The sequence below is a fragment of the Nycticebus coucang genome, chromosome 10, assembly GCF_027406575.1.
Source record: "Nycticebus coucang isolate mNycCou1 chromosome 10, mNycCou1.pri, whole genome shotgun sequence".
In the NCBI taxonomy this organism is placed as follows: Eukaryota; Metazoa; Chordata; class Mammalia; order Primates; family Lorisidae; genus Nycticebus; species Nycticebus coucang.
Genome location: NC_069789.1, coordinates 69,342,082 through 69,367,662, shown reverse-complemented (window position 1 = coordinate 69,367,662; position 25,581 = coordinate 69,342,082). Strand labels below are relative to the sequence as shown.

Below are 25,581 nucleotides of genomic sequence, written 5' to 3'. Positions count from 1 at the left end.
TCCTGGGAAGTGATCCCCAAACGTTTGAAAAGTCATGCCTGAGAAAAATACCTGTTTATGGGGCTTTGGGCCACACTGATAACCTAATAATGTGACTTAGGAGTAGTCTTAACTGGGTCATTATTAACAGCTCAACCTGCCATAGAGCTGGAGACTGAAGATAGCCACACGGGTGATCAACCAAGTCTATGTAACCAAAGCCCAGTAAAAGCTTTAGACACCAAGAATAAGATGAAATTTCTTAGACAGCAATACTCTGTACACTGTCACATGGCATTGCCAGGAAAGTTAGCACTGTCTGTGACACTCCTGGGAGAACAAGTGGAAGCTCCACACAGGGAACTATGCTGGACTGTCCTCCAGCTGCCTCTTCCCTTGGCTGATTTTAATCTGTATACTTTCAATGTAATGTGACGTAAGCCACAACTGTGGGCATAACAGCTTTGGTAATAAGGTCTTTGAGTCTTTCTAGCAAATTACAGAAACTAAGAGTGGTCTTAAAAGACCCCAAACCCTATAGTTAGTGTTCAAGGGCAGTCTTGTGTGTGGTTCCCAAACTTTGTGACACAGTTCTCATTTCACTCCATGCAGTACTTATCACCACTAATTTTGCACTTAATTGCTTAATGCCAATCTCTTCCACTAATCTCTAAGCACACTAGAAGGCAGGGATTGTGAAAGTTTTTCCTTCTTCAAGCATCTGACATAGTTATCTGACACATTATAGGTACTCAATCATTCAGTCCCAAACGATTGAATAAAATCAGACCAACCCAGTACCACTGCAGCATTATTTTAGGTGTGAATCACACCTTAGCCTTCTCATCAATGAAACAGTAACAACACAACAATGTTTTACAGAGAAGCATTACCAAAATGTTAGTTTTGGATGCTCATATACAAATTGCAACTAGTAGGATATAAATTCTTTCCTCGGTATTTCATAAATCATTGATTCTCTCTCACACACACACACACACACACACACGTGTGCTTCCAATTAAAGCATATGATCATCATAAGATGGCCAGTGTTACTTCCCTAAATTGATGCAATTCCACTTATAACTATCATTTAGTTAAGCAGTATAAACTTATAACTAAGTATTATCTAATTAATTTTTTTTAATTTCTGAATATTCTTAAAAGTTCAGACACTTTGGATTAGAAATCATTACCATGAAGGATATTTGCATAGTTTGAATCAGACAAAAGCTTGATAACTAGGATCTATAGAGAACTCAAATTAATCCACCTGAAAAAAATCAACAATCCCATATATCAATGGGCAAGAGACATGAATAGAACCTTCTCTAAAGAAGACAGACGGATGGCTAACAAACACATGAAAAAATGTTCATCATCCCTATATATTAGAGAAATGCAAATCAAAACCACCCTGAGATACTATCTAACCCTAGTGAGAATGGCCCACATCACAAAAATCTCAAAAATGCAGATGCTGGCATGGATGTGGAGAGAAGGGAACACTTTTACACTGCTGGTGGGACTGCAAACTAGTACAACCTTTCTGGAAGGAAGTATGGAGAAACCTCAAAGCACTCAAGCTAGACCTCCCATTTGATCCTGCAATCCCATTACTGGGCATCTACCAGAAGGAAAAAAATCCTTTTATCATAAGGACACTTGTACTAGACTGTTTATTGCAGCTCAATTTACAATCGCCAAAATGTGGAAACAGCCTAAATGCCCACCAACCCAGGAATGGATTAACAAGCTGTGGTATATGTATACCATGGCATACTATTCAGCTATTAAAAAAAAATGGAGACTTTACATCCTTCGTATTAACCTGGATGGAAGCGGAAGACATTATTCTTAGTAAAGCATCACAAGAATGGAAAAGCATGAATCCTATGTACTCAATTTTGATATGAGGACAATTAATGACAATTAAGGTCATGGGGGGGGTGAAAAGCAGAGAGAGGGAAGGAGGGAGAGGGGTGGGGCCTTGGTGTGTGCCACACCTTCTGGGGGCAAGACATGATTGCAAGAGGGACTTTACCTAACAAATGCAATCAGTGTAACCTGGTTTATTGCACCCTCAATGAATCCCCAACAAAAAAGAAAAGAAAAGAAATCATTACCATGGTGTTGCTCTGAAAGGCTGGAGTAGAGATTGGATATGGCTTCCAATGGATCTCCCATTAAGGACAGTCATAAAGAAATAAGAATAAAAGGGAGTAGAGGAAAAATAAGACCATGACATAAATTTACTCCAGATGACCTGCAAATACTTCAGCAGTCATTTGAACAGAATCCTTACCCTGATTTTTCAACAAGGGAAGAACTGGCCAATCAAATCCACTGTCTTGTGTGTGTAATTAATAACTGGTTTCAAAACAAAAGAGCCAAACTACCATTTAGAGATAAACAGAGAATGTTTGCTACCTGGAATCAGAATGGGTTTAATGGGTTTTCTGTACAAAGTCACCCACTTAGAAGCCACCAGGAATACTAGGTGGAATCTCCCAACCACAATACCCAGCAAGCCTCCTCTTGCACCCTCATGGGTACAGCTGCCTATTCTTTTCTGGAGACACAGAGGCTTCCCAGTGGTCTGGATAGCTGGAGTGATTGTGGTAGCTCCAGCAACGAAACCAAGCTGTGCTTTTGAATATAAAGGTGAAACAATAAGGGAACCTTCTCCAAGCTATGTATCAGAAATGTTTCTTCCTGCTCCTCCATCTTCTCTGTTAGTAATTTGAGAGGAGCAGGCCTTAGATAGGAAGGCCAGCCTGCCAGTCCCCTCCTTCTGCACTGTCTGTAGTGTGCAGCAGAAGACAAAGCCCTATTGTCATTACTATTTCAAGGACAACAACAGGTGGCTAGGGATGTGATGTTCAGCCTCAACAGCCCGAGGCTTATCAAGAGAAGCTGGTCTTCCAGGATCAAGTTCTAATGCACCTGAGTCCTAGGCATTTAGAAGACAGCACTGTTTCTGGAGCCAAAAATGGGGAATTAGTACCTGGAAGAAAGGAATTAGGATTTACTTCATAGCACTTAAGGTCAAAGTTTAGCCTCTGGAGATGACTGTCTTAGCGTGTTTCTAGCAAGTGCTGGGACTCATTCTCTGGCAAGGGTAACTGGGACTTTGTGCAAGTGGAACTGTGAAATGAAATTACAGATGGCTGGGTGTGGTGGTTCAACATTAGTGATATTGTGGAATCACTAATCTATAATCCTAGCACTAACATGTAATCCTAGCACTCTGGGAGGTTGAGGCAGAAGAACTGCCTGAGCTCAGGAGTTGGAGACCAGCCTGAGCAAAGAAAGACACCATCTTTACAAAACAGAAAAACTAGCACGTTGTGGCTTGGAGTCCCAGCTACTACAGAGAATGAGACAAGAGGATAACTTGAGCCCAAGAGTTTGAGGTTGCTGTAAGCTATGATGCCATGGCACTCTGCTGCAGGTGATAGAGTGAGACTCTGTCTCAAAACAAAACAAAATGAAACTCCAGATAAGACCCCAAGCTCTCCAGGCAAGAAGGACTTCCTGTAGCTGACAGACATGGCCAAATTAAAAGGAGCAAAGCAGCCACGGAGAGGTGTATGGAGCACCCTTGACGTAAGAATCTCCTACCCCAGAAACACACTCTAACTTCCATTTCAAAAGGCATCATGCCAACAGGGAGAAGATGTTTGCAGATTACACCCAACCAGATAGGGGCATAATCCTGTATTAGCCCTCACCAAAGTTCTCAAGGGCCATAAAAAGAGCAGAACTTCGCTAATTAGAAACAGCTGTCTCCACAGACACCATTTGTTGTCACTCCTGATCAGTACCCAGCATCTACCCTTGAAAACTCTGCCAAAATCAAGGACTCTGCCTTAACGACCATCTCAACATTATTGTCCACATCTCATTCCTTGGACTGGTTTGTTAACCCCTTTCCTGTCCCCTTTTCTCTTGATGTTAAATGTTACTTTGTGGAAATTTTAATATACAACACATGTTGATTAAAAATATATGTAAAAAAATTATTACTGTAAGCCCTTACAATCTTAAACTAAGGATTATATATTTATGTAGGACATACTATAAACTCCTAGCATAGGCTCACAAGAGTTGTATACTAACAAGACTTACAAATATTATCAGGGAATTATTACCTTACCACTTTAATAAAAACTGTTAACATAATAAAGTAGAGTGATATTGGGGAATCACTAATCTGACATCTTAATAACAGCTATAAAATAACATAATACAAATGAAACACTAAATTACAGTAAGACAGAAATGTAACACAGAACTAGAAAACTATTAAGGAACTCCAGAAATTAAAAAATTCATACACTAGTATCACATTTTTTCTTTATGGAATATTTTCTTATACCTTAAAAATAGACCTCTATAAACCAGACATCATTCATGTCTCGTTATTAGTGAATTTCAGCATTCTTTGTTGGAACATTCCTAAACATAAACAGTTCAATCTCCATTTATTAGATACCCACTAAGTGCCACAAGGAGTGCATATAAAAACAAAATTCCTGACGCCCATATTTACAGTTTATCATGGAAAATATACAATTAAATACAGCCACATATATGTGGGAAAATTTGTAAGCATGTAATATGTTTTCAGAGGTTATCTCTAAAGCAGAGTTATAAGGTACTTTTATTTTCTGCATAACTCATTTTATAGTGCTTACATTTTTATAATGGGCATATATTCCTATATATATTAAAAAAAATTTTTTTAAAAAGGAGAAAAATCACCTGAAGAACTTTTAAAAGTACCTCCCCTCTATCTTTTCTCTACTACTCAGATCTTAGATTTTAGAATTCACAAACTGTGATTTTAAAATTATAATATTGTTAAGTATAAAGATACATAATTACATAAATATTGCAATGATAAATGTGATTATTTGTGTTAGAGAAATAATTAGAAACTCAAAATCTTGACCATTTAGAGATTAGTTAAGTAAATTATAGAACATTTATACCAATAATACTTTTAAAAGAAGCAGTGTAGTGATAAGTAAGGTTAAGAGTACAGCTTTAGAGCCCAAGTACTTGAGTTTGCACCCCAGCTCTGCTGGTTGTTACCATAAACAAATTAATAATTTAAAAAATATATAAAAACACTTAAGGCTTTCCTAAATGAGGCCGGGTGCAGTGGCTCACACCTATAATCTTAGCACTCTGGGAGGCCAAGGCAGGTGGAATGTCTGAATTAAAGACAGCCACATATATGTGAAAAAATTTTGTAAGAATATAGTATGTTTTCATATTACAGGCGTTCAAGAGCAGCCTAAGCAGAAGCCAGACCCCATCTCTACTAAAATAGAAAAATTAGCAAGGCATGGTAGCAAGTGCCTGTAGTCTCTGCCACTTGGGAGACGGGGGCTAGAGGATCTCTTGAGCCAAAGAGTTTGAGGTTGCTGTGAGCTATGATGACACCACAGCACTCTACCCAGGGACACAGAGTGAGACTCCATCTCAAAAAAAAAGAATTTGATAAACGTTAACTAATATTTGTTATGTGTACTGAAATGAAACAAAGTCAAATTTTTATTAGGTGAAAAAAGATATAAAATACTTTGAATAATCCAATTTTAGTAAAATTTTATAAGGAAAATATGTTAGCATATGATTAGAAAATGTGGGAGGTAGTATGACATGCAGAATCACAAACTTGGGTTTTAGACCTGGGTTTAAGTTCTGGATCCACCACATATCATCTGTGTGACCCCAGGCTAACAATTTTTCAAGGCCTCTATTTCTTCATCTATGAAATGAAGATAACAACCTCACAGGGTTGCTGCAAGGATTAAATAAAGAATACATCTACTGCACAATATATGGCACATAATAAGAGTGGTAAATCATTATAATTGTCATTGTGGGATTACAAGGGTATTCGCTTTCATCACGACATAATGCACATATTTCTGTAATGCAAGTTCTACTATAAGGAAAAAAAAGATACATTTTTAAGCAGACAATAATAAAGCCATATTTTCTTTAAAGTAAAAAAAAGCTTTAATTTCTCTAAAAACATTCAATTCAGAGGAAATAGAAAGAACCAATATGATAAGAGAAAAAAGGAAAACAAGTTACTTGTAGAACAGCAAAGGCTTTATTTCAAGGGCAGTAATAAAAATTAGGCAGTTTTATTTTTCTACTTTCTAAAGGTTAACCAGCAAGCCATTTGGGGGAGGGGGGGTGTCTCAGAATTAAGTACAATTTTCAAACAGATGAAATCATACTTTGATTTCAAACTAATCAAAATAATCATTCTCTTTTTTAGTTTTTCCAAACAATAAGTCAGATATGTGGAGGCATCTAATAATGGAAATTAAAACTTGTTATTTTCCTAATCATTGTATACACTAGAACAATCGTTCTCAAGTGTGGTCCATGGATTTCTAGGAATCCCTAAGATTCTTTACAAAATTGTTTCCATCATAATTCTAAGAAAGTTTTTGCCTTTCTCCCTGCTTTTCCATCTGTACTGTTGGCACAAACACAACACACTATAAAACTACTAATATTTTAGAATAAATCTAGGCAGTGGCATTAAATTATTATACTTCATTGACATATACATACAGTAAAAAACTAAAACAAAAAGTCAGTTTAACTGAAAAATGTGTTTGATAAAGCAATAAAAGTTTATTTTTATTAAATTTCTATTTCATAGTGCAAATCTTTAATATTCCATGGAATCAAATAGGACGACAAATAAAGAACTCCTGCTGTATACCAAAATATACCAGTTATCTCACAGAGAGGCACCTGGGTGATTTAGTTGTGAGCTAAATTGGCAGCTTTTTTTCTTAGAACATCATTTTTACTTGAAAGAACAAATGACAGACAAATATGGTTTTCTAGACAAGTCTGTTTGGCAGATACTTTGTTCAAAATCAGTGAAATCAGTTTGTGGCTTCAGGGAAAACACCTAATGGTATTTGCTGTTACTGATAAAATTTTAACTTTGAAATGAAAATTAGAATTTTACAAAACTTAGATCCATCACCAAGATCTTAAAAATTCTTGATGCTTAATCATAGATATTAACAAATGTGACTTCCTGTCAAATCATATCAAATGTATCAACATTTAGAAGATGTGCATAAATGGGTAAGTTTTCCAAATGACCAATGCACAATCTTATAAAATCATGCAGTAATAAAAGACCCATTTGAAGGGCAACATAATCCTAAGGATTTTAAGAAAAGGATTTTACAAAGTACAAATTTTACATTGCAACTAACCTTTAAGAAAGCAACACTTTTGACATGGTATCAAAGAATATCTCATTTATCAGAAAAAGATAATGCTCCTCTCTTTCCAACTACACATATATGTGAGACTCAACTTTCTTTAAATATTTCAATCAAAAGCAAAATAAAACAAAACAAAAACATTGCAACTGACAGAATGAGGTAGCAGGTAGGAGAATCCAGCTGCATACTACTAAGCTAAACATTAGAAAGACTTTCAAAAAATGTAAACAATATACACTTCTGAGTCTCACTCTGTGGCCCCAGGCTAGAGTGTCATAGCATTAGACTAGCTCACAGCAATCTCAGACTTCTGAAATCAATCCTCTTGCCTCAGCCTCTGTAGCAGCTGGAACTATAGGTACCCTCCGCAGCCCCCAGCTAATATATTTTTCTTATTTTTAGTTGAGACTGGGTCTTGCTCTTGCTCAAGCTGGTCTCGAACTCCTGAGCTCAAGCATTCCTCTTGCCTTGGCCTCCCAAAGTGCTGGGACTATAGGCATGAGCCACCACACTCGGCCTGATTAAATATTTTTAAATGTTTATTTTAATGTCTAATATGATAAATATTGATCCATAATCCCATCAACAAAAGCTCTTTGGGGAATCTCAATAATATGTAAGAGTACACAGGGGAGCTAAGACAAAAAAGTTGGAGGATTGCTATGCTAAGAGGCACACAGTAGTAAACTAGAGCCCGATTTATAAAAAGGATTGCTCTTGAGACTTTTTAGACTATCCCAGGACCATACCTGCTTAGCGAAAAATATTGTGTCAAGTCTGGAGTCCTGAACCACAGAGCCTGCTGGTTCTTCTCCTGGCTGCCACTTGAAAAGAAAAATTAACCCATGAACTGGCCTATAAAATAAAACACAAATTAGTGACACCAAACCCTGCTTCTTCTATAATGCATTGTTAATATATGAAATTTTAGTCACTTATTTAACAAATACAATGCAAATGAAGTAAATTAAGTAAATACGAGAAAATTCTTAAAGATGGATATTGCTATTCATAGTCATTAGAATGTTGTCTTATAAAAGTTAATAAAACTTAAAATTACACCAGTTACAAAAAATTACAATGAAAAGTTTATTCTCAGATCTGTGGACTTTCATTTCTACCTTATATAACTTCACTTAAAAATTAGAACATAGCAAACCTAGAAGAAGCTGTTAACCTTAAACTGAATTCCAAGATACATGTATAAAGTTCATGTAGGATGTTTGTAAGTAAATGGTTGATAGAATATATATAACTTATATTAAATATAGGAAGCCACCTTCATATATCATTAGATTCATGCACAATTCCTCATATTATGATATGAATGAATAGTCACCTCATACATAATAAAGTCATCCTTTTTCTTAAAGGAACTGTTCTTGTGCATGAAACATCAAATCACTACTTTAGATTCCCTACAATCTATCTTTCACGACTGTCTTACACTCAACAAAAATCTTTCCTATCTTTTTAAATACAGTTCAAATATGCATCTTCAATTAAGCTTCACTGATCTGAGCCAGAATTGACCCCATTCCATTTAAAGTGATTGTTCTTTTTGTGGGAAAGAGGAAGGTAGGAGGCAGCAAACCACCTTATCTCCTTCTTACTATTAAAAATAGTTGCCATATCCCTAAGCCCCAATTTTCCCTTTTGAAGCCTATTCCTTGTCCCTATTCCAAAATTCCAAGAATTCTCCCACCAGTGAAAACTCCTCTAGCCCTCCATTTACAGTTAACAATGTTAATGTTTGAGGCCATGGAAATTAAGGATAAGCTCGGAGAGGTTATTCTGGTCAGAAAGATGGGAGCAGGGGAAAGTTCTTCCAGGAATCAACATTTGAAACTTGAACTGCAACTTCCCCAAGAAGCAATGTGATAATATATAGATATGAATTACTATTAAGATATAGTTTCCATTAAATATGCTTTGGTAGACTGACCTAATATTCATGTTTTTATGTTAAAATACGTTGCATGTTCTAACACTATTGATAGATAAGTGAATTTTTCGATAAATCAACTAATCAGTACTGTATGGACATGGAATTAAAGAGACGGTTTTGAATCCCTTTCATATGACTTATCTATTAACCTCAGATTCCTGGCTATGAAATGGAAATAATAATACCCATCCCACAGGATTGAAAAGAAACTTAAAGTAGATAATGTAGTCAGCCTAGGGTAAGCCAAGTAAAATAAACAAATTTGAGTCTCCTTTAAATGTCTGCTAATATGTATAGACATATTACTTCTGTAATTACTTTCTTACTAAAGTATAGACATATTATTTTTAACATAACTAAATTATACTTACTTTAGTTTTTCAAAATTCTCAGGCTCTAAACTCCATATTTCTTCTACTTGGGCTCCTCGGCAACCTGAAAGAAAAAATTATCTTCTTCACAAAACAAAATAATTCATTTTTTTCTTTACTATTAAATATTAACCAAAATGAAATGCCCAAGTGATGGCAATGAGATATGACAAATTAAAATGGTAAAACTGATAAAGCTCACGGTCAAATTCTATTGCATCCTTTAATATTTCTCAATTATTTACAAACGCAGCATATTACTTTCATAATTTTAGAATGTTTCAACGGTTTATTTTCATTGATCACCTCCCTATGATTGTTCCTTCTGTCTTTCTCAATCTCTGGTTCCTCTTCATGCACTTTTCCCTCATCTTAAGTGTCCTGAGCTCTGTCCTTAAGCCTTCTTTTTTCTTACTATTCACCTTTGGGAGAGAGGGGAATAAATAACTACCACTGAACAGTGACTTTCTAATCACATCTTTAGTTCCAATTCCTTTTCTAAATTACAATTATATATTTTCAACTATCTCAGAGTCACCTCCCCTTCTCCCCTACCCAAATATGCTCTTCCTCTAGGACAACGGTTCTCAACTAAGGTGACTGTAACCAGCAGGGAACATCTAGCTGGTTACAGTCACCTGTAAGTGAGAGACTTTTATTGAGACTGGCATGGGGATGGTTTGCTACTGACATCTAGTGGGCAGAGGTCAAGCATATAGATAAATATCCTGGATTGTACAAGACTGCTCCAGAGAACAAAGAATTATCTGGCACATGTGTCTGTACTGCTAGCTACATAGGAGGCTGAGGCAGGAGGATCATATAAGCCCAGGAGTTTGAGGTTGTAGTTAACTATAATGATTCTACTACACTCTAGCCTAGGAAACAGAATGAGACCCTGTTTAAAAAAAAAAAAATTATCTGGTCCAAAATGTCACCGTCAAACTTGAGAAACCTTGCTCTAGTAGCGTGTATCACAGTAATAGCATAGTGGTTAGAGAGTGTCCTCTACACTGCCAGAGTTGTAATCCTGGCTCCTCCCTTTACTATCTATATGATCATTTAAGTTCTCCATTCCTCACAGGCACAAAGTTGTTGTGAAGAATATGAGATAATGCATGAGACACATTTAATAGAGTACCCAGTATACTCTAAGGGTCTACCATATGGTTAGCTAGACTTATCATCAGAATAACAAAAGACAACCACATTTACTAGGGTCTTTTATATAAAGTGCTTTAAATGCATTTTCTCCAGTTCTTTAAAGGTAAGATAATGAAAGAGGTTTTGGGTATTGAGTGGTTTGCCTACATTCTCTACAGCGAGTATGTTCCAGAAAACTAATTAAAATCTACATCTGGTTCCAAAGCATGGGTACTTTCTAATATTCCAAATTATTTTCAAGTGAGAGGTAGAGAAGCCTTTACAACATCAAAAAAAATAATGATTTTGTGGGGTGTCAGTGTGTGACACCCCTTTTAGGGGCAAGACACAATTATAAAGGGACTTTACCTAACAAATGCAATCAGTGTTTTTTGTACCCTCAATGAATCAACCTGGTACAACCTGGTTTCTTGTACCCTTATTGAATCCCCAACGATAAAAAAAAAAAAAAAAGAAAAGAAAAAGACAAATAATGGTTATTAAAAAAAAAAAGTTGAGTTAACCAACAATGTGACTTTGGGCTTCACACCATGCTGTGTCTCGGCCCTATTTAGCAAACCTATTAAGGGTCCACTCTAGTATTAAAGATGTATGTACAAGGAGAGTTACTACATGCTTTGTAGTGGAGAACTGGAAAAAATCTGAATGTCTAGCAAGAAATTGACAGTAGTGGAAATTCACATATATCAATTTGGAAAAATCTCATATAAATGTGAACCTATGCTTGTGTGAGTGTTAAGAAGGGAATGGGAGGATGCTAAGGCAATTGTTAACAGTAGTTACTCTGAAGGGAAGCCAACCATTAAAAAGAAAAGCCAAACATTAAAACATTCTTCATACCTTACGACCATTAACAACAACAAAGTCCAGCTCGGCGCCCGTGGCTCAAGTGGCTAAGGCGCCAGCCACATACCTGAGCTGGCGGGTTCAAATCCAGCCTGGACCCGCCAAACAACAATGACGGCTGCAACCAAAAAATAGCTGGGCATTGTGGCAGGTGCCTATAATCCCAGCTAGTTGGGAGGCTGAGGCAGAAGAATCACTTAAGCCCAGGAGTTGGAGGTTGCTGTGAGCTGAGATGCCACAGCACTCTACCCAGGGTGACAGCTTGAGGCTCTGTCTCAAACAATAACAATAACAACAACAACAAAGTCCACTAAATAAAAGTGTCCCCAAATCTTCTGCATAGGTAGAATTTCAAGTGGTAACACTGTTTAAATATTCTCATGTTAAACACATACATACCTCTTTATGTAAGGAAAATATACTACTCAACTATTATCATCTATCTCCTTAAATATGGTAAATATCTAATACAGCATGGCATAATCGGAAGAGAAATAAGCAATGACTCAGGAGATCTAGAGTCTAATCTCAGAACTGCCTCAAAGTTTTTAAACTTGAGAAAGAACACCATTTCCTTAAGTTTCTCTTGCTTTGTATATGTGTAAAACAAAGACACTACCTGCTTTATCCAAACTATAAAATTCTCATGTGATATATAAGGTTTTCAAACACTAACCACTAAGAATCATTTAATATAGACTCCCTTAATATACATATATTAAATAAAGTGGGGAGAAGAGAAGGTTTTTAAAGGTTAATGCATTTACCAAGTTATCTTCGGTGTGTCAAGCATGGTACTAGGCTCTGGCAAGGACAGAAATTAAAAAACTATTGCCACAATACTTAAAAACCTCACAATGTAGTAGGAAACAAGTGCATTCAAAGACAGTGTAGCATGCATAAATTACATATGAAGGGTACACAGGATGTGTTCGAGAAGTTTAGAGGTAGGAAAAAACATTACTATATGTGCTGGTCAGAAAAACTGCAATGGATAATTGAACTGGGTCTTAGAAAGGATGATCGTATGATTTGTCATCCAAAACAGAACACTGTTAGAGTGAAAGAGGGAGCTAAAATTAAAACATTCTGAAATATTTATGATATGGCAGGTCTACAAAATAATTATATTCAGAAACTAATTTCAAAAATAATACTCTTAAAAATATACCTGTAACATTCCTCCCCAAGAAGAGTACTCTTGTGAGTGCTCCCAAACTGTTGCCAAGCGCCTTAAATTTAATTTCCTGCTAGGTAACCGTCCAACGGATGGTTTTGACAATTTGCCATTCCCCTAAACTTACTGACAAGTCCATCAGAAGCAGCAGAGATGATCCTAGCTTCTGCACTTCCCACAAAAAACACTCCCAGATATCTTCCCCAACGCAATTCTCAGTCATTCCACAGTACAGATAAATTCCATCAGTGGGCAATGTGACCAAATAGGAAACACTAGATTGAGAGCCATCAAGTAGTCTCTCCAAAAATAAGGGCTAGATTTAATTATTTGAACAGAATTTGGAGCCCTAAATTGGAGACATTGTTAACTTGTACTTCTAAACTGTGTTGGTCTCATTTGGGGGGGCTCCAACAATTATAAGCAACACTTGCTTCCAAGGGCACCATATGCATTCCCAAGACTATAGTCTACTTCTTTGGTGAAAGCCAGGCATTAACCTGCTTCTCTCCTCAAAAATAAGGTGAAATTCACTTCAGGAACAGACATAACAGACCTTTATGTTAAAAAAAAAACAAAAACAAAAACACTACTCTGGACTGAAAAGTCATTCAAATCTACTTTTACTTACAGGTCAAAGTTGTTAAATTAGATGGAATTATCTAGACTTCCCCTGTGCATGCCTAAGTAGAATCTGCAAACATCACTAATACACCCTGTTGTACCTGGATTAACAGCTTGAGCTAAGAGGAAAGGTCAATACAAAAACTTTAAAAAACTACCTAGTTTTCTAATGTAAGCACAAGAGATAAATTAAACAGATTTGGTACCAACCCTGTCAGTCAGGTGACATTGATCAGAATGGCTGAGTGAATAGAATATTTCACATGGAAAGAAAGGGTGGATATTTTGGGGACACAATTCTCAATGGTTTTCTCCTATTTCTACATGTCTTCTGAGAGAAATTATTAGCTTTGCTCTAGACTATTTTTCCAAGGTTGTTCATATAGGAAGCGGGCTTGGAAGACAGAGATAAGCATCTCTCTGGAGCAGAAGGAAAACCTACTTGCTGTCCAAGATAATATAACATCTCTCTAGAAGGAAAGGTTGAGCAGGAAAGGTGGCAGGTTCAAACTTACTAAGCCTTTGTAAGACTAGTTTCCTGAGCTCGCAGTTCCTCAGTTATACACACTGTGTGTGCAGTCTCCATGGAACTTGAGTTTCCCTCCATCCCCACGGAGGAGGACAAGAGAGCCAATGTGTAAATGTAATCTCTTGCCACCTACCCCACAAGTAATAAAATCCTTTATCTGTAAACCAAAAGTTGCCTAGTAGCATCTATGAAACTGGCAAGCCAACTTGTTAACTGGCAAGCAGGATAGAATCCAACATTTCATAATTCTTAATAGATGTTGGGTTTTGTCAGATGCACTATGCAACTATCTATTCATATAATCATATGGTTTTTCCTTTTTGATTTACTAATATGGTTAGTTACATTAATTTCTTAATGTAAAAACAACCATAAATTCCTGGGATAAATCCCATGTAGTAATGATATTTTGTCCCTTTAATGTATTTTGCTGGATTCAATTTGCTTAAATTTTGTTTAGAATTTTTACATTTATGTTAATGATAGATATATGACAGATATAGGTCTATAGTTTTTTTGTAATGTCATCATCTGGACTTGGTGTCAGAGTAATGCTGGCCCTCAAAGAATGAGTTGGAAGGCATTTCCTCCTCTCCAGTTTTTTTTTTTTTTTTTACAAGAGTTTGAGTAGAATTGGTATTACTTATTCCTTAAATATTTGATAGAATTTATCAATGACTCCACCTTGGTGAGTTTCCTTGGGAGAAGCTTCTAAACTACAATTTCAATTTCTTAATAAATACAGGGTGTATAGTGGCATAAAGTAGTTCATAGTAATCCCTTATTTTCCTTCTAATACCTATAGAACATGTAGTGATATCACCTCTCTCATTGCTATTTTGGCAAATTTATGTCTCTTCTGATTAGTCTAGCTAGAAGTTTATTGAATTTTACTGATCTTCTCAAGGAAATTACTTTTGGTTTCTTTTATCTTCTCCATTGTTTTTCTGTCTTCTCTTTTACTAATGTCAACTCTGATCTTTATTATTTCCATTCATCTGTTTTAGTTTAAATGTGATCTTCATTTTCCAGTTTCTTTTTTTGCAGTTTTTTTCGCCGGAACCAGCTTTGAACCCACCTCCTCCAATATGTGGGGCCAGCGCCCTACTCCTTTGAGCCACAGGCGCCACTCGATTTTCTAGTTTCTTAAAATGAAAGCTGAGGTCATTGCTTTATCATAGGAAAAGTAAATACACTTTCTATTACTCTGAATTGGATGGAAGCAGATGTTTATAGCTTCTGTTTTTTTCTTAGTAGACTATCACAGTTTGTTCTGGCATAGTTATGTATTATATATGTACCATATTGATTAAAAGTTACTTAATAAAAAAAGTTTCCTTGGCTCAGCGCCTTAGCTCAGGGGTTAGGGTGCCGGCCATGTGCACCAGGGTTGGTGGGTTCCAACCCAGCCAGGGCCTGCTAAAACAACAATGACAACACTAACAAAAAAATAGCCAAGCACTGTGGCAGGCATCTGTAGTCCCAGGTTTGGGAGGCTGAGGCGAGAGAATCGTTTAAGCCTAAGAGTTTGAAGTTGCTATGAGCTGTGATACCACAGCACTCTACTGAGGGGGACATAGTGAGACTCTGTCTCAAAAAAAAGTTTCCTTGGCGGCACCTGTGGCTCAGTGGGTTGGGCGCCAATCCCATATACCGATGGTGGCAGGTTCAAACCCGGCCCCAGCCTGCTAAAACAGCAGTGACAGCTGCAACAACAACAACAAAAAAATAGCTGGGCCTTGTGGTGGGCACCTGTAGTCCAGCTACTCAGGAGGCTGAGACAAGAGAATCACCCAAGCCCAAGAGTTGGAGGTTGCTATGAGCTGTGATGCCACAACATTCTACCAAGAGGGAAAAAGTGAGACTCTGTCCCAAAAAAAAAAAAAAAGTTTCCTTAATCCTAGCACTCCGACAGGTCACGGTAGGTGGACTGCATGAACTCGGGAGTTCGAGACAAGCCTGAGCAAGAACAAGACTCCCTCTGAGCTAAAATAAAATAAAAAATAGAAAAACTAGTGGGGCAGTGTGGTAGGCAACAGGAGTCAAGGTACTCGGGAGGCTGAGGCAAGAGTTTGAGGTTGCTGTGAGCTACAAAACCACAGCACTCCACCTAGGGCAACACCTAGGGCACTCCCTGTCTGAAGAAAGGAGAAAAGAAGAGAAGACAAGAGAAGAAAAAAGAAACTTACCAAAAAAAGTTTATTATTAAAAGCTTTGTTTTACTATAATATCATATGCCACCAATCTTTGTATTTGTATCTTCACCACATCCACAGTTAATTTCACTTCAATGATGGAACTTACTCTAAATGAATTTACAATAGCACTCACAGATATTTCACTTTTAAAATAAGCAACTTCTAAACTTTTTAATGAATAAATTAGATGGAAAAAATGGAAATGATTAAAATGACTAGAATAAATGACTATGATTATCTCTTTGAAGCATCTGATAAGACTATCATCACTTAACTTTTTGCAAAGTTCTTCTGCCAGTGAAGCCAACTCATTAACAATTATTGCTTTATTTTTCTTTTTTTGTTTTGTTTTGTTTAAGACAGAGTCTATGTCACGCACGGTAGAGTGCTGTGGCGTCACAGCTCACAGCAACCTCAAACTCTTGGGCTTAAGAGATTCTCTTGTCTCAGCCTCCCAAGTAGCTTGGATTACAGGCCCCTGCCACAACGCCCGGCTTTTTGTTGTTGTTGTTGCTGTTGTAGTTGTCATTGTTATTTGGCAGGCCCGGGCCAGGTTCGAACTTGCCAGGCCTGGTGTATGTGGCTGGCACCCTAGCCACTAAGCTACAGGTGCAGAGCCTATTGTTTTATTTGTCAAATGTGCACCTGCATAAGGTAGACTTATATATCATTTTTTGATGCGTCACTTTATTTAAATAATTTTCAATTATAAGTTTTCTGCACTTATGAAAATGAAGCAATAGTTGTTAAGAAATGGACTGAATTCACCTTAAAATAAAAGTTACCTAGTACAATACTTCTTTTTATTAAACCTCAATCCGTTGCCCCAGGGTAGATGCCCTAGGGTCAGCCTAGCTCAGAGCAACAACAAACTCCTAGGTTCAAGCAGTCCTCGTACGTCAGCCTCTGGAGTAACTGGGACTACAAACTAGCTGCCACAACATCAGGCTAATTTTTCTTTTTTTAGTAGGGACAGGGTCTAGCTCTTGCTCAATGTGGTAATGAACTCCTGAGTTCAAACAATCCTCCTGCCTCAGCCTTGTAGGGTGCTAGGATTACAGGCATGAGCCACCTCGCCTGGCATGGTTTTTCTGAAAGTTAGCATTAATGTGTTATAATACTAAGGCCCTGAAGGTATATTTATGATTAAACCTGCAAACATTTCAAATTCAGTGTATGTCCAAAACTGAACAAACTACCTCTTTGCTTGTAATTGTACTTTACCAGCCACCCAAGCTCATTTTTGTCTCTTTTTCTCCCACACCACCTCAGTTAGGAGTCCTGTTGACTTTTTTTCTTTTCTGTAGGAGTAATATACTACTACTCAACCTCTACTGTAAGGTTGGCAGCCCTGAGAACTCCTCTTTTTAATGTAGCATGTTATGGATGTATTTCTGCTCTCAAAGGAATGAGGAGCAGACATTTCCACATGCAAATGTTGATTTATATTCACCAAAATTATTGAATCTATGTCCTCCTCTCTAAACCACGACTTTATATCAAGTCAATTACTTCAGACGCCAACCATTTTAAGAGATTTCCAGCTTCTCTCACTTCATTCCAATCCACCCTGCTCAATGGAAGCATAATACACCTTATTAATATAAAAGTAATGTCATTTGAGCATTCAAATGACATGCTTTTCCTTCTATCTGTGCACAACCTGTGTTCTTAAATTTTGTAAACATTCTAACATAGCAATTAACACACCATATTATAGTTTGATGTTGAGTTCTTCAGAACAGCCGTCATAATTTATTCACATTAAAAACTGCCAATCATTACCACTGTGTATGTGATATCGCAGGTGAACAGTATGTTCCAAATATTCAAAATCTGTATCAACGTTTATTATCTCAAGTTCAGGTTTTAAGCTAGAACTAACAATACTTGGGAAACGTAACAGAAACTTGATGCCCACAGAAAAGGCCGGAAACGAGAGAAATGGGGTAGGATAAAAATCAAAAGTGTTGATTATTTACAACAGAAGGCAATAAATATAGCTCGAAAGAAATAACGAGATAAGCGTGTGTCTTGTGTCCTCTAGTACAGAGCTAGCTCAAGAAAACTCACTTCACCGGAAGCCAGAAAAGAACAGAGAGCTGAACCAGAGAAGTGGCCTTTTAAGGCCCACGCAGTCGGCATGTGTGCATGTTCTGTCCCAAAGAGCTAGTCATACATTCAAGGTGTTCTCCTTTGAATAACTTGAATCCCGAGTTCCTTGGTGGCTTGGGCCTCTGACACTCCATACCTGAGATGGCACACCCTACGCTGGCTTTTCCTGCAGGACTAATGGCCGGAGCGATGCACCTGCCCGCAACAGAGAGCGCTCCGCAGAGAAGGGGCAGTGGAAAGGAAAATATATGTGCATAAGGGATTGGGCAAATAAGGTCCTCAGGTCAATTAAAGTATGTGAGTGCCAAGATCCGATGATACACGGCAAAAGACAGGCACGATCCTTTCCCTCGTTGTGTGGCTCTCAAAATTACCGTGAAAACGTGACTGCCACGGGCTGAGGAGGGAGGTGGAAGATCTACATTTCCCCTGCCCTGACTCCAAGTTGCTGGAGTCACCTCTCCTAAGACACTGGCAGCGGTGGTCGCAGGGAACCACTCCATGCCTAGCTTGGGCCTCCACCCGTGACCCCCGGCCCAGGACAGTCCCCTTGGTTCTCACCGAATCCTTTAATGAGCTCGGTGAAGACTCCGGGGTCGCTTTCCATGAGGCACCACTCCCCGGCATTACCCGTCATGGCCCCGGCCACACACCGCCCCGCTCCACCTCTCGGTCCCGGCCGCCCCCCGCAACAGCTGCTACAGACCACAGATCTCGGCAAAATCGCCGCCGAGCTCATCAACCCCACGTCACCCCGCCTACTTCCCGACAGCCTCCGGGCGTCGTCACCTGCAACGCAACGGAGCGCAGGAGGACACTCTAGCTACCCAAGAGACATCGAAACTCTTCCTAGGCCTTACTGCGCTTCGGCAGGGCGGGGTCTGAGAGGAAAGGGCGGGGATTCAGAGAACCGAAGGAGGTAACATCCGGGATCCTCGCCACTCCGGAGTGGGGGCGGGGCAAGAGAAAAGGGGCGGGGCTCGCTCCCAAGAACCGAACCTGGAAGCCTCAGCCGTAGTGGTGGAGCGGGAGCTGGACCTGTTGTTGCCGGTGAGGCCGCCGTGTCTTGTAGTTTCTCAGGGCTACGTAGGGCTTCTTCTGGCGGCGCTGCTGGGTTGGCTGCGAGACATAGGTGAGGAAACTGCGGGAGGCAGGCTGGGGGCCCTTTGTGCGGTCTGAGCGGCCCCGGGACGCTCAAGGTATGACCGGTCCTCCATGTCTCTCACCCCGCATCCCAGCGGCTGCGGCCGGGCAAACGCCGCGAAACCGTCGTTCTCCCCGCTCGGCGTCCGCGCCCTGTCCGTGCTGGGTAGCGGAACCAGCATTGCTGGAGGGACGTCCTCGCTGGGCCTGGCCGCACCACTCCTGAGGGTGGGGCCTTTCCGAACCCGGCACCGCTTGTGCTTGTGCTTGCCTTAGCTTCCCCCAGGCCGGCCTCGAGGGGGCCCGCTTCCCTCCTCCTCCTCCCGCTGCTTCTGCGCGGAGAGGCGTCGCCCCGAATCTGGGCTTTTGGGAAAAGAATTTGTGGGAAGGCCGGAAGCGAAATTATCCTGGATAGAAGGAATAACGAGGAAAGAGGAGAAACGATCTGTCCTATATAGTCCATGGGGATGATAGACTGGTTCAAGGAAATGCGATGCCTCAAAGGAAAATGAGATTGGGGGGAAAAAATGTATTGTGTTAATGGAAAAACGTTCGCGATAGCTTTAAGACTGGATGATGAGTTAAAACAAAAATATTTTCACTAATTTATCCTCACTCAACAGGTTCTAACAGAAAACTGAGGTCATTATGAGTATATGTGTACATTACTCCTTCAAAGCTGCATGTACCAAGAAGAGACTTGGCTTGCAGGGATGTTTTAGTGGATAAAATTCTTGATTCCTACCTTCTCTAATAGGTGACCAGTACCCTTGAGTTAGGAAGCTTTGTGCTACGGAACATGAGAAGCCACAAAACAAACATGGTTACTGAGGGAAACGACAAAGCAGCTTCTGTGTTAAAATAAACATGAGTATATTCTGTGGTAGAAGGCAAAATTTGTATGGAATGTCGGTTTGAAATTTTTTGTTTTGGAATTTCTTCTAGACCCTGCCCTTAGGTTGGGAAGAGGGGTCTATTCATTATCTGCCCTTAAGATAACTTCCTTGGAAAAGTCTAAGAGTTCTAAGGGTCTAGCCTTATGAACCATACCTAGAATGATTGGCCTCAAGGCCCAATAATATGTAATATTTCTTAATTAAAAATGATTTCTGTGCTAAATAAATACATCAAAACTAAAATTTATTTGATGTCCAACTTAATATGATACCTGTTATAGAAAGACCAACCTGAAAGTTCAGCCTTTGATACAATTTAGAAGTTATCAGAAAGAGGGTTATAATTTCTTTTTGTTAACACTTAGTCCTGGCCAGGAGTGGTGGCCTGTTAATCCTTGCACTTTGGGAGGCCCTCTTGGGGCTGAGCAAGATGAGAACCCCTCTCTATGAAAAGTAGAAAAATTACCTGAATAACAGTCAGACCCTGTATATTTATGTGTGTGTGTGTGTGTGTGTGTGTGTGTGTGTGTGTGTATAATAATAAACACATCCCAGTCTAAATGAATGAATGAAATGAAACAAAACATTTGATCCTGAGAGTTCACATAAAAAAAAATCTGGTAAATTTTACTGAGAGAAACAACAAAGCAACTTTTGTATTAAAATAAGTATGAGTATGTTATGGATTAGAAGTCACAATTTATATGGAATGTTGGTTTAAAAAATTTTTGTTGAAATTTCTACCTAGATGTTTTGAGAAAAATGAGATCTGGCAACACTAGGTCATATCACTTGATAACCAGTTTTGGCTGCTCCCTTAAACTAGTGTGCTGTCATTTTTGCCACAGTTCCTCACCACTTTTTATTGCATCACACTTGCCTTGATCCACTCATTTCTGTGACCAGTCTGTATGATACAGGTGTTTGAATTTGTGGCCTCAGTTTTTATTAATATTGTTTCTTTTCATTTGTTTTTCACTCTCATAGATACAAGTCAGCTTTGAGTTTATTTTTAAAAGAATAAACTGCAAATTGGACTTCTTGAGATGAAAGGTAGCATTTTCAAATACATTATTATGAGACTTTGGAAAGATACTAAGATGTGTAAATTCAAGAAAATGTGGGACTCCTTAGAAATAATATATAATTACTACTGGTAGAAGATACTATACATGTTATTCTCATAGCAGAAAAAAGTGCTTTTATATAATGTGTTTTACTAGCATTTACTGATTTTTGTATTCTAAATTAAGTGGAGAAAGAGAAATGGACAAGGTGTAAAATATTCACCACCAATTTAAAATGTGGCCATGCTTTTAATAGTATTGGGATCTCTTCAACTTCTTTCCCCAATTTTAATTTATAGAGATGTAATGCAAGTTTAATTGTATTAAATTCTTTGGAGTGGTGTGCTTTAATAGCACTGGATAGGTCAGGCCCACTCAAAGAAGAATCAACTTTTTTTTTTTTTTTTTTTTTTTGGTTAATCTGGATTTACAACACTTGATTATTCAGTAATGGATTAACTGATGACCAGGCTTTGACCCCAGTCAACTGCCCAACTGCCTTCTAAACCACTGCTAATGGAGGCTAAGCTTTGAGGAGGCAGATAATGGCATTTGGGGAAAGAAGAAATTAAATTGATGAATGTGTATATATCAAAGTGCTTTCTAAAATCAAATATAAAATTTGTAGGGCTGAGTATCATTCTTGTGTAATGAATAGCATTCCTGCTCTACACTCTGGCATAGATTATACAATTAAATTCACTCTTATTATTTAAATAACTTTCTAAATACAGTAGAACTTCCATAGTTGACAACCTCCCTGCACTGACTACCTCAAGATGACCTAACTTTCATACACCCAATATGTATCGCATGTATGAATCAGTGCAGTAGGTAGTGTTCCTTATGTTTGACCACCTCTGTATGTTGACCAGGTAGTCAACTTACAGAAGTTCTGGTATATATTTCATTGAGCCATTTTTTTGTTGTCATTTTTTTTTTTTTTTTTTGGTAGAGACAGAGTCTCACTTTCTGGCCCTCGGTAGAGTGCCGTGGCCTCACACAGCTCACAGCAACCTCCAACTCCTGGGCTTAAGCGATTCTCTTGCCTCAGCCTCCCGAGTAGCTGGGACTACAGGTGCCCGCCACAACACCCGGCTATTTTTTGGTTGCAGTTTGGCCGGGGCCGGGTTTGAACCCGCCACCCTCGGTATATGGGGCCGGCGCCCTACCAACTGAGCCACAGGCGCCGCCCTGTTCTCATATTTTTATGAGATTATAGCATACAATTCTTCCTAACAAATTCAATATTTTAAAGTATCCAGTGCAGCGGTTTTTAATAATAGTCATGGAGTTGTACACCATAATAACCAATTTCAGAACGTTTTCTTTCTTTCCTTCTTTTTTTTTTTTTTTTTTTTTTTAAGAGAGAGAGTCTCACTTTGTTGCCCTCGGTAGAGTGCTGTGGCCTCACAGCTCACAACAACCTCCAGCTCTTGGACTTAGGCGATTCTTTTGCCTTAGCCTCCGGAGTAGCTGGGACTACAGGTGCTGGCCACAATGCCTGGCCATTTTTTTGTTGCAGTTTGGCCAGAGCTGGGTTCAAACCCACCACCCTCGGTATATACAGCTAGCACCCTACTTACTGAGCCACAGGCACAGCCCTTCAGAACATTTTCATCACCCCAAAAGAAATCCCCTACCCATTAGCAGTCACTTCCTATTCTTCCTTTCAACCTCTGACAACCACTAGTGTACTTTTTATTTCTATGAATTAACCTATTGTGGAAAATTCAGAAAAATGGAATTGCAATACAGTATGTGACCTTTTATGACTGGCTTTTTAAATTTGGCATAATGTTTTCAAGATTTGTTGTAGCATATATCAGTACCTCATCCCATTTTCTTAACAAAAATAGTCCATTGTATGTATATACCATATTTGTAATCTACTCATCAGTTGGACATTTGTGGTGTTTCCACTTTTAAACTATTAGGAATAATGTTGATAAGAACACTTGTGTTCAGGTTTTGTATGGATACATGTTTTCATTTCTCTTGGGTTTATAGTGGTTCATGTGCTCACTGTAGTTAACCTTTTAGGGAATTGCCAGACTGTTTTTCCAAAGTGGCTGTATCATTCTACATTCCCCCAAGCGTTGTATGAGGTTCCAGTTTCTCTAAATCTTCAATACTAAAGATGATTTTTCTTTTGATTATAGCCGTTAGTGGTTGTGAAGTGGTATCCCATTGTGGTTGATTTGCATTTCCCTGCTGAGTAATACTGTTCATCATTATTTTATTTGTTATTGGCTGTTTGATAATCTTCTTTGGAAAAATGTCTCTTCAGATTCCTTACCCATTTGTATATCTTTTATGGAGAAATGTCTGTTGAAATCCTTTGCCTGTTTTTTAATTGGGTGGTTATTTTAATATTGAGTTGTAAGTGTTCTTTAAATATACGAGATAGAAATCCCTAATATGTATGATTTGAAAATATTTTTTCTATTACATGGATTGTCTTTTCACTTCCTGGGTGGTGTCCTTTAAAGCACAAGTTTTGAATTTTGATAAAGTCCGGTTTATTTTTTTATTGTGTCACTTGGAGCTGGATCTCCTACAATTCAATGTAATTCTGACAGTAACCACCCAGAGTTATTATCAAATCCCAGAAGTGAAAGAGCTGGGTCTCCACTAAGACTGCCCTTAATTCAGATACCCTGCAAGTTGTTTTCCCAGACTACCCACACTTCTGCCCTGCCATTTGCAAATTCACATCTTTCCATAACCACCACTAGAATGACTCAGATAACTCACTCACTAAAAGTGCTCTACTTTTGTTTGTAGTATTATTATAAAGGATACAACTCATGAATAGCCAAATGGAAGAGACACATGGGCAAAATCTGGGTGCAGGGGACAGATGCAGAGTTTCACTGCCTTCCTCATAAATCCAGGCACATTGCCTTCCCAGCACATCAGTTTGTTAACCAATGAGGAAGCTCCTTTGAGCATCAGTGAACAGACTTGTACATGGGGTTTCATTACTTTGGTACAATTAATTAAATCTCAAGCCCCTCTCCCTTCCCAGGAGGTTGGACTAACTTGTTTATTCCCCTAGGTACCTGTTTGGCTTTTCTGGTGACTAGCTCCCATTCTGAAGCTATCTAAGGGTCCCATGATGAATCACCATAGTAGCTTAACAAAGGCACACCTGTCACGTAGGAAGTTCCAGGTGTTTTTGAAACTCTACCCAGGAGTCCTGTATAAAGACCAGATACTCTTTTATTATATACGGTGTCTTGTCATTCTAAAGTTAATTTAGTATTTAATGACAAGGAGAAATCATGCTAGGTGTTTAAAAATGGAAGGAATTGGTTATCTAGGTGTTGGAAAGGCACAAGGGAGACACTAAGGTAATCTGAAATAATAAATTCAGGAAACTACCTACCTTCTACCCCTAGGGTTGTGGGAACAAAGGGAAAGAGGTGGGAGTTACTAGAATCTAGCTTGGGACATGCCACCTTTCTATTTTCCATCTTTCACTTTAAAAATTTGACCCTAGTCAGTTTATACAAGCAAGTAGAGAAGTACTCTCCTATTAATAATATGATTTTTTCCACTGTTTTATATTGCACTATGGAAAGTATAGTCACAGAAGTATATGAAAAGCTAAGCATTTCTGCTGTAGAAACATTGAAAGGGTATGTCTCATGGTTGTCATTAATATCTATGCATAGGTTATTTGATAGAGCTATGAATAAGTAACTTCATTTCTTATAATGGGGATTATAAGGATTACGTTTAGAGATTACCTCTCTTAGACGTCCTTCTTAGATTTAAAGGTTCATTTTGCTGCTTACTTTAAGAAAAGATATGAATAACTAATACTAAACATGTAAGAAAAATTTACAAAGAAATACTGTTCTCAGATGAGATTTTTATTCAATACTCATTACTTTTGTAACATTTTCATTTTTTTCTGATTGTATTCCCATTACCTGCATATAGTACATTTACATTTATTATTTTTTTCTGATTACAGAATTTATCTTGAAGGTTTGTATTAAGTTTTTCATTACACATGTTGAGATTTTTGCATTCAAAATAAACAAGGGAAAGAAAAATTATCTTAGGTAAATGGATTAGAAAATCAACTTGGATACTATTTAGTTTTTAATTAAGTTTGTATTTATTACTAATTACTTAAAAGCAGTATAGAACAGCCATGCAAAAATGATAATACCTGTTCCCTACTCTCAAAGGAAACAATGATGGTCACAATGAATAATACAAGGA

At 38.3% G+C, this 25,581-nt stretch overlaps 2 protein-coding genes and 1 non-coding gene across 7 annotated transcripts in view; 1 reads left to right on the top strand and 2 right to left on the bottom strand.

Annotated features, from left to right (window-relative positions):
• Window positions 1–19,099, bottom strand: part of UCHL5 (ubiquitin C-terminal hydrolase L5) — a 50,745-nt gene extending 31,646 nt beyond the window's left edge. Inside the window, exons 1-3 of one of the 3 annotated variants that reach the window (XM_053605467.1) lie at window positions 18,798–19,099; window positions 9,584–9,647; window positions 8,014–8,119 (exon numbers count right to left, since the gene is read on the bottom strand). In XM_053605467.1, the coding sequence (XP_053461442.1) occupies window positions 8,014–8,119; window positions 9,584–9,647; window positions 18,798–18,975 (348 nt within the window). In that variant the 5' untranslated portion in view covers window positions 18,976–19,099. Of the gene's footprint in view, window positions 1–8,013; window positions 8,120–9,583; window positions 9,648–18,797 lie in introns of those variants that run through there. The other 2 variants (XM_053605468.1, XM_053605469.1) reach the window with 2 other exon arrangements.
• LOC128598050 (small nucleolar RNA U109) lies at window positions 17,421–17,556 on the bottom strand. Its single transcript, XR_008383557.1, has one exon. It is a non-coding gene; the product is annotated as a small nucleolar RNA U109 (small nucleolar RNA).
• Window positions 19,100–19,114: 15 nt separating the features above from the next.
• RO60 (Ro60, Y RNA binding protein) overlaps window positions 19,115–25,581 on the top strand; it is a 41,763-nt gene continuing 35,296 nt past the window's right edge. Inside the window, exons 1-2 of one of the 3 annotated variants that reach the window (XM_053605466.1) lie at window positions 19,213–19,368; window positions 21,263–21,328. The gene's annotated coding sequence lies outside the window, so the exon portion shown is untranslated. Of the gene's footprint in view, window positions 19,369–21,262; window positions 21,329–25,581 lie in introns of all 3 variants that reach the window. The other 2 variants (XM_053605464.1, XM_053605465.1) reach the window with 2 other exon arrangements.